Source organism: Scyliorhinus torazame, chromosome 6 (assembly GCF_047496885.1).
Source record: "Scyliorhinus torazame isolate Kashiwa2021f chromosome 6, sScyTor2.1, whole genome shotgun sequence".
Lineage (NCBI taxonomy): Eukaryota > Metazoa > Chordata > Chondrichthyes > Carcharhiniformes > Scyliorhinidae > Scyliorhinus > Scyliorhinus torazame.
Genome location: NC_092712.1, coordinates 150,822,909 through 150,838,496, shown reverse-complemented (window position 1 = coordinate 150,838,496; position 15,588 = coordinate 150,822,909). Strand labels below are relative to the sequence as shown.

The window sequence follows — 15,588 nt, the reverse complement described above, 5'->3', positions numbered from 1 at the left end:
ACCTCTATCAGTAACCTCTCCAGAGTTATTTTTCCTTTTAACTTTTCTCTTAATTTTCCTTATCTTTTAAACCATACCTTCATGTAATAACCTGCTGCTTCGCTTTCTATTTATGTTTTTACTTCCCATTTTATTCCTTTTAGTATTACTGGGCCGGTTAACTTGAGCTCTCAATCACTGTACCCTGTGGCCCTTTTTGATCTTTGACAATGGCTTCTCGGTCTTACACTTTCCCCCTTTTGTTTCTGTCCCTGTTTTACTTCCCTCCGACTTCCTGCATCGGTTCCCATCCCCCTGCCACATTAGTTTAAACCCTCCTCAACAGCACTAGCAACCCCCTGCCCCCCCAGGACATTGGTTCCATTCCTGTCTAGGTGCAGTCTATCCGGTTTATACTGGTCACACCTCCCCAGAACCGGTTCCAATGCCCCAGAAATTTGAATGCCTCCCTCTTGCACCATCTCTCGAGCCACACATTCATCCCATCTATCCTGGCATTCCTACTCCGAGTAGCTCGTGATGCTGGTAGCAATCCTGAGATGACCACTTTTGAGGTGCTACTTTTTAGTTCAACTCCTAACTCTCTGAATTCAGCTTGTAGGACTTCATCCCGTTTTTTACCCACATCATTGGTGCCTATATGCACCACGACAGCTGGCAGTTCACCCCCCACCCCTCCCCGCAGAATGTCCTGTAACCATTCCGAGACATCCTTGACCCTTGCACCAGGGAGGCAACATACCGTCCTAGAGTCTCGTTTACGTCTGCAGAGCCGCCTGTCTATTCCCCTTACGATTTAGTCCCCCATCACTATAGCCCTGCCATTCTTCTTCCTGCCCTCCTGTGCAGCAGAGCCAGCCACGGTGCCATGAACCTGGCTGCTTCTGCTTTCCCCTGGTGAGCCATCTCCCTCAACAGTATCCAAATGGTATATCTGTTTTTCAGGGACATGACCGCAGGGGACATCTGCATTGCCTTTCTACTCTTGCTCCGTCTTTTGGTCACCCATTTTCTATCCCCCTCAGTAATTTTCACCTGCGATTTGACCAACACAGCGAACATGCTACCACGACGTCCTCAGCATCGCGGATGCTCCAAAGTGAGTCGACCAGCAGCTCCAGAGCCATCAAGAAGTCTAACAGTAGCTGCAGCTGGACCCACTTCTTGCACGTGAAGGAGCCAGGGTCAGTGGACGTGTCCCTGAGCTCCCACATTTCACACGAGGAGCATGACACGGGTCTGGGATCTCCTGCCATGTCTTAACCCATAGACTAACTAATACAACTACAATGCCAAAAAAATGAAAGGAAAAAATAAATAGACAAATGAAAAGAAAAACTTCTTACCAGTCACTTACCAGGGATAAAAACACCTCCTCCTCACCCAGTTTCAAATTCCCACCCAGCTTCAAATTCCCAAACTCACTCTTGGATGTGCCTCACTCTGGTGTTATAAGTAAGCAACTAAGTTACAAGTTATTTCATTATTACATTGTATAGTTAATTAATGTATTTTATTTATTTTGCTAGTTGAGTATTAAGTGTAAAGGACTCACAAATATTATTTATATTACCCAATAAATTAGTTCACCTTTACAAGAAGACTACTGTTCATTTCATCAACTCAGCTGGTTCAAAGAGTAATATACTATATTACACAAGATAATATAACATGGTACCAGAGTGATTTAAGCTTTTAAAAAAGACTAGTGAAGATTTAGAATAAAAGAAAAAAAAATTGGAATCAACTATTCGACTACAGAAGTCATTGCAACATCGGAATCTTCGACAAAAACAACTTTTCAATGGACCAAGTTCAAGCACCAAGACATCTAAAGATCACTGGTAATTTAAATGTGAATTGGAAATTGTTCAAACAACAGTTTCAACTCTATTTAGAAGCTAGTGATATATGTGCTGCACCAGAGAAGCTTTAATTCGGCAAAATGATTAAACGTTGCAAATCGCGGTAGATAAATGCATCTCCGGCGAACAGACCCAAAGCAAAAAGTGCAAATCTCTACCACGAGACAGAGAAAATCAAAATGGTGTCGCAGGCAAAGCAGAAGACTGTGAGGAATGGAAGCTATCCTTCACAAGCATTTTCAGGCCCTGCACATGCGCACTACGTACAGAAATGCAAGACGTCAAAGAAGTCTGCGCATGCACGTACGTCACTAATACATCATGACGACAACGTGATTACGTGTCATTGGTTTGTCAACGCCCACTTAAAGGGAAACTGCCCTGCTTTTGGTAAACGCTGTTTGAGATGTCAGAAGTTAAAGCATTATGCTTCTCCGTCTCAATCATCTCAGAAAAAATATTACAAAGTGAGAGTTGTGGCCAAAAAAGAAGAAATCAGCACACAAGAAAATTTCACGGAAGATGATGATATTTTCTCGCTGGAAAATACTTTCTTCGTTGGTGTGGTTGAATCGTCCATGAAGAATGATTTACAAGCAAGCAAGGATAATCTTCAAGTAACAAAGCCAGCTCATCATGAAAATGGAAAGGATCTTCAAGCAACAAAAGATCAAAGAGTCAATGTCTTTAGCAACGAATGGATGACTACTGTGTATATTAACACAATTCCAATAACACAATTCCAATTTCTTTCAAACTTGACACAGGTGCCTCAGCGAATCTTCTGAATTCCAAGGACTTGTCCAAGATGAAAATCCATTATGAGATGATACCTCCAGCGTGCTCATTAAAAGATTATATTGGCAATGCCATTTTCTCACATGGTTCGTGTTACCAGAGTGTCACAAACAGGGACATCATAAACAAGTAAGATTTGAGATAGTAAATGAAGCTTGTTCTTCCTTAATAAAAGCAAATTACTGCGAATGCTGGAATCTGAAACCAAAGAGAAAATGCTGGTAAATCTCAGCAGGTCTGGCAGCATCTCTAGGGAGAGAAAAGAGCTAGCGTTTCGAGTCTGATGACTCTTTGTCAAAGTTTTTTTTAAAGTGAGATGAGTTAAAGGAGAAGTTGTTGAGAGATAGAACGAGTTCAGCCAGCTGGAGGAGAGTGGTGGTGGATGGGAATTGTCCGGGCCTCTTTTCGAGAATGAAGCGAAGAGCTCTCAGGCCATCCTAGTGTGGGATGGAGGTGTAGAGGGATTGCAAATCCATGGTGAATATAATGCGGTTAGAGCCCGTGAACTGGAAGCTGTCAATATGATGCAGTGCATCAGAAGAATCCCAGATGTAGGTGGGGAGGGAATGGACCAGAGGAGTGAGGATGGAGTCAAGATAAGTGGAAATAAGTTTGGTGGGGCAAGAGCATGCTGACACAATGGGCCTACCGGTCCGGGGTTGGGAGACTATGAGGTTGGAAGCCATAGGGGGAAGGCATCCGGAGGAAATGAGGTCACTAACGGTGTTGGAGATAATGGATTGATGTTCAGTGGTCTGGTCATGGTCCAGGGGGAGGTAAGAGGTAGTATCTGAGAGTTGGCGCTCAGCCTCTGCGAGGTAGAGGTCAATGCGCCAGACGACAACAGCACCCACTTTGTCGGCAGGTTTGATGACAAAGTCGGGGTTAGACCTGACGGAGTGAAGAGCAGAATGTTCGGAAGGAGAGAGGTTGGAATGGGTGAGGGGGGCAGAAAAATTAAGACGGCCAATGTCTCGTCGACAGTTCTCAATGAAAAGATCAAGGGCAGGTAATTGTCCCGGCAGGGTGGTCCACTTGGAGGCAGAATGTTGGAGGCACATGAAAGGATCAGTGGAACGGGGGGGGAGGATTCTTGCCCAAAGAAGTGGGCACGGAGACGAAGGTGGCGAAAGACCTGTCCAAGATACAAAGCCATTATGAGATGATACCTCCAGAGTGCTCATTAAAAAAAATTATAATGGCAATCCCATTTCAATCACAATATCAGAAGAGAACATTATCCAATACCAAAGAAGGAAGACATTCCTGCAGCTTTGACAAAGAGTCATCGGACTCGAAACGTTAGCTCTTTTCTCTCCCTACAGATGCTGCCAGACCTGCTGAGACTTTCTTGTTCCTCTTTACTTGGAGCTCAAGCTTGTAAAGATTTACAGCTCATTCAAATAATTTTTCTTAATACCGGTCAGTCGACTACACTCAGATGACATTCAACAACTCTTGCAGGAATACCCTGATGTATTTCAAGGTATGGGTACATTACCTTTTCAGTACAAGATATAACTGAAGAAGGATGCCAAATTGGTAATCCATACACCTAGATGTGTACCTGCTCCTCTTAAAGACAGATTAAAGGCTGAACTATCCAGATTGTAAGTTCAAGGTATCATTTAAAACATTACTCACCCTACTAACTGGGTTAGCTCCCTCGTCTGTGTAAAAAAGCCTACAGATGAAATAAGAATCTGTATGGACCCCAAGATCTCAATCGCAATATTAGAAGAGAACATTATCCAATACCAAAGGAGGAAGACATTACTGCAGAAATGGCCATTGCCAGAATTTTTACCAAACTTGATGCATCAAGGTTTTTGGCAGATGCAACTAGAGGACTCCAGTAAACACCTCTGTACTTTTAATATATCTTTCGGAAGGTACTGTTTCAACAGAATGCCCTTTGGAATTATATCTGCTTCGGAAATGTTTAATCGTACAATGGAACAAATGACCGAAAACATTGAAGGTGTTGTGTTTATGTTGATGACATAATCGTCTGGTCAACAACACCTGACGAGCATATGAAACGTCTTCGGGAAGCATTTAAAAGGATACATGAATGTGGTCTGAAACTAATCAAAGCTAAATGTATGTTTGCCGCCTCCTCTTTGAAGTTCTTAGGTGGCATCCCAGCTAAAGGAATAAAGCCGGATCAAGATAAAGTGCAAGCTATCAAGGCAATGCAAATTCCTAAAGACAACAAGGCAGTCTTCCGCTTTCTGGGATTTGTCAACTTTCTTGGAAAGTTATCTTGCTAAAAGAACAATTGCATTATGTCTCAACTGATCAGAAAGAACATCGGTTTCATCTGGAATGAAAAACATACTGAAGAATGGACAGATTTAAAACAACAATGGATACAAGCTCTGTGCTCATCATTTTTGATCCTAAAAGACCTACTAAAATCTCAACGGATGCTAGTAAAAATGGCATAGGTGCTGTTTTACTTCAACATGACCATTTCAATAATTGGGTTCCTATTGCCCACGCATCAAGATCCATGACTGAGACTGAGTGTAGGTAAACCCAAATTGAAAAGGAGTGTCTTGGGCTAGTTACTGGGATTTCCAAATTCTACTACTATGTTTATGGTCAACCTAAGTTCACAATAGAAACTGACCATCGCCCACTTGTACACATCAGTGAACAAAACTTAAATGATATAACTCCCAGATTTCAACGTATGATGAAATTAAGATATGATTTTTCACTCTAAAATACACACCAAGTAAAGAGTTAGTAATTGCTGTCACTTTATCTAGATCAGTCAACACTGAAATTCTTCAAGAAGAATCGATTAATGATGTTGATTCTCAACTACAATTATTCAGAGAGTTACTTCCAGCCTCTGATTCTAAGTTACAACAAATTCGTATTGAAACAGAGAAAGATGCTACTTTGATGAAAGTCATAGATCATCTTCAACAAGGATGGCCCAAAGGTAATTGTTCTCAATACCAAAGCATTCAGTCGGAACGGACTATTGTGGATGGTATTTTGCGGAGACAAGATCACATTGTGATTCCACACAGCACAAGGTCCGAAATGCTTTCTGGACTTCATGAGGGTTATTTAGGCATTGAAAAATGTAAATGTTGTGCCAGACAATTGATCTATTGGCCAGGTATCAACAATGATATCTTGGACATGATATCATGTTCAACGTATCAGTCACATCAAAACCATCAATGCAAAGAACCAATACAACCACATGATCTAGTTACATCACCGTGGATCTAGGTTGGTGCTGATCTCTTTCACTTATTTGGCAAGGACTCTCTCATTGTCATTGACTATTTTTCCAATTTTCCTGAACTAGTGCAGTTGAACGACATCACATCCAGTACTGTCATAAAGGCATGCAAGTAAATATTTGCCAGGCATGGTATTCCTCATATCTTCATGTCTGACAATGGTCAATGTTTTTCACGTCAGAAATGGCAAGAATTCTCATTGAATTACAATTTTGAACATGTAACCTAAAGCCCTCATTTTCCACAGTCCAATGGAAAAGCAGAGAAAGGTGTCCACATTATGAAACAGCTACTTAGCAAATCAAAAGATTCACAATCTGATTTTTATCTAGCTTTACTCAATTACAGGACATCACCTTTAGCAACAGGATTATCTCCATCTCAAACGTTATACAACAGGAATTTAAGAACGACTCTATCTCAGTTACATTTTCCTGATCCTGAACAACATTGCACGGTGAAGAAAATTCAACAACAGAAAATGAAATAAAAGCAAAATTTTAATTGTCTACTCTATCTGAGAATGATACTGTTAGATTAAGACTTCCTGAAGGAGGTTGGTCTGACATTGCTTGCATAATTAGGCAATTCTCTCCAAGATCTTCTCTGATAAAAACTTCAGATGGAAACATTCTAAGAAATCGTAGAGATCTACTTCAGGTCACAGATACTGCAAAGACTTTTCCTAATCTTGATTAGAATCAAACTATTTCAAAACAGATTGAACTAGCAAATGCATTCAAATTTGATAATCAACAAAGACATTCAAACTACTTCATCACTTTTGACATTAAGATCGCAAGGAGAAGACCCAATCGTCTGAATTTGTGAACTTTTTCATAATTCTAGTTGTTGCTGTACATTATATACACTGCATTTCATGTGTTAAATTTTCTTTTAATATTTGCAAGAAAAAGGTTAAAAAAAAGGGAATGTAGTCAATACACATGATCAATGAATGTAAAACTAGTATAGTTAATTCAATATTAGATGTCTCACTATCAGATGGTATAAGAAAGACTTTCCTGCTCTTTCTGAGTGTGTGTGCTTCAGGAGAGTGAACAGACAAGGCATAGAATAGCTAGAGAGAAGTTATAAGTTATTTCATTATTACATTGTATAGTTAGTTAGTTATCTTTACTGTATTTTATTTCTTTTACTCGTTTAGTATTAAGTACAAAAGACTCAAATATTATTTATATTACTCAATAAATGTGTTCATCTTTACAAGAAGACTATTGTTCATTTCATCAACTCGGCTGGTTCAAAGAGTAATGTACTATATTACACAAGATAATATAACAGTCTGGGATGGTGATAAATGTGTCCCTTTACATTAGTAGAGTGTATCTTCAACAGCATGCACCAGAAAAATCAATTCAGCTGCCAAAGTTGAGCTTTGATTATTTGACAGAGATAAATCTAATATATTAGCCAAAAATCTGCAGTCTTACCTAAAATTAGCTTACATCCACTTCCATTTTAAGGTCAACAACAATATTTGACTTTTTCTGCAATGGGGCAAATAAAGAACCAAAAAAAATCTCATCACATGGATTTCACTTTTTCCTCTCTATTTCAGGCATCTAGGATATAGCATGTGTATGCTGTCAAATAAAATAGATCATGTATTAAAACTGAGATAAGTGACTGCTACATCTAATGAACAAAATCTTGGCAGACATGATTCTTAAAGAAGTGCCTCAGATCATTTCCTGGAGCAGCCAGTAATAGTATGGTCCAATATCAGGATCAGTTGTGTTATATGGTCCCAAACTACATCCTACTGTATCATATTGCATGCAATTCTGTCCTGACTTAATGCATGTTCTATCACTTTACCGTCTAAACTATTTAATATGTAGGATTTTTCTTACCTTCCCGAGCAGGTAGACCTCGTTCTTTCTTTTCTTCACACTTGTTACATTCACTGAAGTAAAGCAGTAGGAACACATCCAGTAGCATCCAGACCAAAGAGGTGGCCAAAACCACCTTACAATATGCAAACCGTCTCATGGTACTGATTCAGATAGTGCAGAAGTAGATTCGATTCAGCAACCAGTTAATGCTGTCACAGGAACTGCTAGGAAGACAAAGACACCTCGATAAGTGTACAATTTAATAGTAGGGGATTATAGTACAGCTCAAAATTAACTGAAACTGGAGAACAGTTTGTTCTCCAGAAAATAAATCCTGTAAAGAAGCAGAATATTCAAACTTTACAATGACCACCTTTTCAACTGTTGTTTCTAGCTGGATCAGGAAATAGTTTCATATGTGTCTAGAATTTAATATTTATATTCAGCTGGAAGCAAAATCTGGATTTTGAGAATCTACCTTTTAGCATTCTAAACTGATGGCCACTTCCAACTCTCATTCCTTGCATTATCAACATAGCAAAGTTCACTCCATATTTATTGTAAATCAAAAAGGGTAGGATCCTCTTTGGAAGTGTTTTGATAGGTCACTAGATCAGTTCAAGGGTCTGTGATAGCAACTCTCGAGACAAATTTAATAAGTCAGTCAGTTTTAACCGGAAGTCAAGTGTCCCAGCAAGGGAACAGGAAGAGGCCCCAAAAATAAGAATCCCACGTAGGGGCAGAGACAGATCCCAGTTACGCTAACTGCAGACTTGTTGCGTGGAATGTCACATCTGAGCAGTGTGAAGGTTCAATTCAAACAGGTTCAATTCAATTCTGGGAACATACAGGTGGGAGTTTTAAAACCAAATTCTGCTAATCAGGAGGAAAAGGAAATCCTCAGTCATCCAAAAACATTGCTGGAAGACAGCAGTAGAGATCTCTTGCTCTGAAGCGAAAAGTTCAGTCTTCAACAAAGTGCAGACTGAAAGCAAATCAACTCCAGAATTCTTCATGAAAGCAACTAACTTCAAATGGCCACAACATTCAACAATCTACGCCTCAAAAAACAAACAATGGGTTTAGTAATATAATCTTTTAACTTGTTATTGTAATTTAACCTTCTTACTTCTGATATCTGTTACTGTGTGTTATCACATCTTTATTTTTTCCCCCTCAGGTTTAATAATTAATAAACTTACTATTTCTTTGACCCAAGAAAACTTGGTTTGATTAGCTCCTTAGGGGACTACATCACTCTCCTCACCCAGTCATATCAAAATGGTCTCCAATGCTTTCACAATATTCCCAAGTGTGGTGTCCAGAACAGGGCACAATGCTCCACTTGGGGTGAAGCCAGCATTTTCACCATAACTTGGTTTTGCAGTCTGAGGCTCTATTTAAAAAGCACAAGATACCCTCTGCCGTATTAACTGCTTTCACAACCTGCCCTACACCTTAAATGATTTGTGCGCATATACACCCAGGTCTATGAGTCCTCCCTTTTTCCAGCAGGATTAGGTGTGGAGGATCTTGCATGCAGCAGTGCCATGCAACCCTAGATTAAGATTGTTCAGTCTCCCAAGACAAGTGTTTTCTGCGGCCAAGGGGAGTCAGTGTTCCACATGTGTGGTGCGTATGTGTGGGGTGGAATAAAGGTCACCTCCTCGTAAGGTGGCAATCTAGAGATCCAGGCAGCGAATCGTCAAGCTGGTTGTCTAACCTGACTGACCCTCTATCGTGGTAATGTTCACAACCAGGTGGCCTTGGAGGGGAGCATGTGGTGTCCACTGGGACGCTTCAGACTTTCTGTGCCCGCTTGGCATCATGAGGGCTGGGGTGCATCATCAGCCCCTGGAATAACATTTTGGTTTAGTTAGTAAAGTTTCCTTTGGAATTTTGTTTAGTCAGTGTCCCACCGGAGGCTGCCACCTCTTTCTTTTGAGATTTAATTTATTGATTTGTGTTTCTGAGTATACAACCGGTCTCTACTCCTGCACTGCCTTTGGAATTGTATTCTTCATTTTATATTGCCTTCCCTCGTTCTTCCTACTGAAAAGTATTCCTTCACATTTATCGGCACTAAGTTTCATCTTCCCGTTCCACCAATCTGCCTATTTACTCTTGAAGCCTCGCAGCATCCTCCTCATAGTTCACAACACTTCCAAGTTTTGTGTAATCTGCCAATTTTTAAATTTTGCCTTTCACATCCACATCTACGTGATTAATCCAGATCAGGAAAAGCAGTGGTCCTTGTACTGATTCCTAGGGAACATTAATTGTTTACACATCTTCAAACCAAAAATACACCATTCACTACTATTCTCTGCTTCCTATCACTCGGATAATTTTGCATTCTTGCTGCCACTGTTCCTCTTATTGTATGGGCTTCAACTTTGCAAAAAGCAAGAGAGACAGCAGACACCCTGGTGCGGACCAAAATACCCCAAACTAACACTGTTCATACGGACACTCGCCATGGGGGCCCTGTACAACAACCGAACCCAATCTACGAACTCCTGCCCCAACCCAAACCATCCCAACAGCAGAAACAAATACTCCCACTCAACCCGGTCAAATGCTTTCTCCGCATCCCTAGATACTAGAACCTCCATATCCTAGCCCCACCATGATTACATTCAACAGTCTTCTAATATTCGCCGACAGCTGCCGTCCTTTCACTAACCCAGTTTGATCCTCGCCCATCACCCCCAGCACCCAAACCTCTATATGCATTGCCAGCAGCTTCGCACCCACATTTAGCAGAAATATTGAGCGGTATGTCCACATTCCTCTGGGTCCTTATCCTTTTGTAAAATAAGCAAAATTGAAGCATGGGATAACGTGGGTGAGAGATCACCTTTACTGACTGAGTCATTATACATCTCCACTAGTCGGGATTCTAATTCCGTGACAAACCTTTCATAAAACTCTGCTGGGAACCCGGGGCCTTCCCTGACTGCATCAAACCTATGCACCCCATTATATGCCCCAGCCCGATCAGAGCACCCAACCCCTGCACCTTCCCCTCCTTGACCATCGGGAAAGCCAGCCCTTCCAAAAACAAGCTCATGCCTTCATGCCCCAGCAGAAGCTTCAAATATTCTATGTTCTATGTAGATGGGCTTCAGAGTGGTTTCACAGGTCGGCGCAACATCAAGAACCGAAGGGCCTGTACTGCGCTGTAATGTTCTATGACAGGGGGGCAGCACGGTAGCATTGTGGATAGCACAAATGCTTCACAGCTCCAGGGTCCCAGGTTCGATTCCGGCTTGGGTCACTGTCTGTGCGGAGTCTGCACATCCTCCCCGTGTGTGCGTGGGTTTCCTCCGGGTGCTCCGGTTTCCTCCCACAGTCCAAAGATGTGCGGGTTAGGTGGATTGGCCATGCTAAATTGCCCATAGTGTCCAAAATTGCCCTTAGTGTTGGGTGGGGTTACTGGGTTGTGGGGATAGGGTGGAGGTGTGGACCTTGGGTGGGGTGCTCTTTCCAAGAGCCGGTGCAGACTCGATGGGCCGAATGGCCTCCTTCTGCACTGTAAATTCTATGATTCTATGACTCAGTGGCCACCTCACCCCCCAAATATTTCATCCGACCAATCTCCTTCGCTGTCTGACACCTCAATTGATGCGCTAGAATTCTCCTCTTTTTTTTCCACACGTGTTCATACATTGCACCCCCCGACCTGACACAGCTGCCTCACCGCCTTCCCATAGAATAATTCCAACTCCATCTGGATCTTCTTCCTTTCCTTCAACAGCACCTCGTCGGGGGGGCTGCCGAGGACCTCCGATCCACCTCCAGAATGGCCTCCACAAATCTTTGTCTTTCTATTGCTCCCCCTTCTCCTTATGTGCCCAGATCGAGAAACCCCCCTCTGATCACCGCCTTCATCGCTTTCCACAATAAGGAGGCGGAAACCTCGTCCATCCTAAGCCGGGAACACCCTCTTTCCACGTGCAGGTCCACAAGATGCAGTTTGTGGTCTGACACCACAATCATCGAATATTCCGGCCCAACCACCCCTGCCAGTAATGTCTTGTCCAGCACCTCGATATGGGAATACATCCGGTGAACATGTTTTGGGGGGGGGGGGGGGGGGGGGGGGGGAGAATAATTCTTCGCCCTGGCCTCCCATCTGCTCCATAAGCCCCAGCAATTCCTTTGCCATTGCCGACACCTTCAGGGACTTGGGGCATGACCGATCTACCTTAGGATCCAGAACTGTATTGAAATCTCCCCCCCCCCCCCCCCCCCAACCACCAAAAAAATAACCAACCGGTGTGTACCCACCTTCTTCACAAATTCTGCATCGTCCCAGCTGAAGGCATATATATTCACCAGCACCATGGATGCCCCCTCCAACCTCCCGCTCACCATCACATACATGCCCCCAGGATCCACCACAATATTTCCAGTCGAGAAAGCCACCCTATTATTAACCAACACTGCTACCCCCCTTGACTTCATATCCAACCCTGAATGGAACACCTACCCCACCCAACCTTTCCTCAACCTCGTCTGATCCATGACCTTTAAATTAGTCTTCTGCACGAACATCTCATCGGCCTTCAAACGTAGTGCACAAAGAAGCAGGACCTCCTGGTCCAGTCAGTCCCCTAATGTCCCAAGTGATCAGCCTGGTTGGAGGGCTCCAGGCCACCACACCCCAACCCCAATCAGCATATTCACTGTTCAATGAGCTCCTCCAGGCCCATGTCCGGCCCACCTCCCAGGTCGCCCCAAGATGGCAGCCGCCTTCTCCCTTAACCAACTACGCTACACCAACACCATCCACATCAGCAGTCCATCCCTCCCCCACTTGCCCTTCCCCCAAACCAAACATCCCACCATCCCCCCAGCCATAAACAAAGAAAGCCATCCCCATCCAAGCACCCCAAACCACCCGCCACGTCACTTCCGTTAACTAGCCTACCTGCTAGCAGCTTCTTCTCTCCCAAAACATCCTTCTACCCCCTCTGTCCCACCCAACCTCCGTGCCCTCCTGAACACCTCAATTCCCAACCCCCTCCGTTTCTCCCCACCGTCCCACGCTGCATAAAAAGCTAGCATAAACTAAACAGTTCCCCTCCCTCCCAGAGTACAGCATCTTCAGTCCATTTCACATGTGAATCTACCCAAGTTCCATTGTTCTCAAAAGTCTCCCAGGCCATAGTCTCTTAGGAACTTGCTTACTTTCTCCAGCGTATCAAAATAGTTTTCCTGTTCCTCACACATGACCCACAAATGAGCAGCACATCACCTCGAACCTCACTTTATTCTTGTATAGGACCACCTTGACCCTATTGGCCCCAGCCCACCTCTTGGCCAGATCCGTTCCCAAGTCCTGATAAATGTGAACCACATGCCTTTCCCAGCTGCTCTCGCTCATCTCCTTTGCCCAATGTAGAATCTTCTCCTTATCCAGCTAGAGATGTAGCCGCACAGTGGTAGTCCTCAGCAGCTCCCCTGCTTTCGGTTTCCTCCTCAGCCACCTGTGCGCCCGATCCACTTCAGGTCAGTCAAAGACAACCCCCCTACCAGCTTCTCAAACATCCTAGCCACATACTTTGTGGCCTGCGTCCCTCTATTCCCTTCAGGCAGCCCCACGATCCTGAGATTCTGCCTCCTCGAGCAATTCTCAATGTCGTCTACCTTCTCCATCAACTTCTTCTGGCCCTCCGCCTGGAATCTCTGCTCAACTCACTTTAAGGCAGCCTGAAATTAGCTCTGCTACCTTAGCCAAGTTTTCTGAGGCCACCTTCCCCTGCTGCTGGAATTCAGCCATCAACACTCCGCTAGTTGCTCAATGGACCATTGTGCGGGCAACAATATCTCCGCCATCTTTTCCTTTGTCGCACCTCGAGAGTCCTCCTGGGCCTACTGTTGACCTTTATTTTTTGCATTCCTCGTTTGGTAGGCCTTAGATAAAGAACAAAGAGTACAATGCAGGAACAGGCCCTTCGGCTCTCCAAGCCTGCACAGATCATGTCGTATCTAGACCAACCGCCTGTATCCTTCTATACCCAGTCTGTTCATGTGCCTGTCCAGATAATTCTCAAAGGTTGCTAACGTATCTGCCTCAACCACCTCACTTGGCAGTGCATTCCAGGCCGCCACCACCACCCTCTGTGTAAAAAAACTTCCCCCACACATCTCCACTGAACCGTTCTCCCCTCTCCTTTAACCTGTGCTCCCTTGTAATTGCCATTTCCGCCCTGGGAAAAGCCTCCAACTGTTCACCCCATCCATACCCCTAATAAATTTATAAACTTCTATCATGTCGCCCCTCAGCCTCCGTCTCTCTAGGAGAACAATCCCAGTTTATTCAATCTCTCCTCATTGCCAAGATATTCCCCACCAAAAGAGAGTCACTGATGTTCCTACGTTTCCACCTGTGTAACACCCCGCAAAACGGGCGAAAGGGTCAAAGAATCCAACCTCGGACAGGAGCCACCTAATGTGCAACCACTCACTCCATGGCCGCCACTACGGAGGTCTAGACATTGTATTCGCACATGGCTTCCTGCGCCTGCAGCTCACCAACATAACTTGCAAACATGCACAGGCACAATTTAGTCCTTATTGCATTTCCTTGTCTGACCACCTAATTCCCCTCTTGGCTCCCAACTCCCACCAAGTTAGTTTAAACCCACTTAATACATTTAGCGGCATGGTAGCACAGTGGTTAGCACTGTTGCTTCACAGCATCAGGGATCCGGGTTTGATTCCCGGCTTAGGTCACTGTCTGAGCAGAGTCTTCACATTCTCCCTCTGGCTGTGTGGGTTTCTTCCAGGTTCTCTGGTTTCCTCCCACAAAGTCCCAAAAGACGCACTGGTTAGATGAATTGGGCATTCTGAATTTTCCCTCAGTGTACCTGACCAGGTGCCGGAATGTGACTACTCGGGGATTTTCACAGTTCTTCATTGCAGTGTTAATGTAAGCCTACTTGTGACACTAATAAAGATTATTATGAACTCAAAACTTACTATTCCAGATCAGTGGCAAACCTATGGGCACTAAATCTATCCAAGAGATTTAGTTTTGGCTATGTCGGTGCCAGACATTTATTCTCAAAACCGAGAGATCTCCTAATACAAGTTGCGATAGCTTCCAGCTAATAGCCAGCATTTTCACTTTTACTTTAATAAGCAATTTTCTTACTAACCTTTGCTGTAGTTTGTTATAGTATATACAAGCTGCTTTTAACTTTTCCTTAACTAACATTAGAAAACTTGTTAGCAAACTTGAGTCAAAATAAATGAAAGTAGAATTTATCAGCTTGGCAGAACTGAGTTCAAACTAACTACATAAAAGCCATGAAACTCAAAAGTAAGAATGATAATTTCTTAATGGCATACAAACACAAAAACATCCTGATAGTGGAGATATGGACCTAGTGGAGATCAAGGACCTATTCGTTCATCATAATAACCAGTGCATGTGAATCTGATCATCTATTTGGATCTCCAATTCAAACCTTGCAAAGCTTGCAGTTAAAAATAAAAATGTGGTTGTTTGATTCCAATTTGAATTCACTGCCAAAGTAAGCTGTTGTACTGTAAAGATTAACTGTACTTGACTACTCAATTGGAATACATAATACTATTTGTCCAAGCATGTTTACATGCCTATAATACTAAAAACATAAGTCACCAACTGACAGTTTAATTATCCTCAACATATGCTAAAACACTGAAATCTTTTTTTTAAATGTAGGCACTGCTGTTTTGTTTGCAACTGTGGTCGAAAATTTGCACAGAAAATTACATAATGATCAGATAATTGTTTTGACG

The 15,588-nt window shown here is 43.1% G+C and overlaps 1 protein-coding gene across 4 annotated transcripts in view; it reads right to left on the bottom strand.

The window, feature by feature from the left end:
• galnt1 (UDP-N-acetyl-alpha-D-galactosamine:polypeptide N-acetylgalactosaminyltransferase 1) overlaps window positions 1–15,588 on the bottom strand; it is a 265,777-nt gene that overhangs the window by 156,047 nt on the left and 94,142 nt on the right. For 3 of the 4 annotated variants that reach the window (XM_072508906.1, XM_072508905.1, XM_072508907.1), the window contains one exon: window positions 7,810–8,015. In XM_072508906.1, coding sequence (XP_072365007.1) covers window positions 7,810–7,948 — 139 coding nt within the window. In that variant the 5' untranslated portion in view covers window positions 7,949–8,015. The remainder of the gene's footprint in view (window positions 1–7,809; window positions 8,016–15,588) is intronic. The other variant, XM_072508908.1, reaches the window with a different exon arrangement.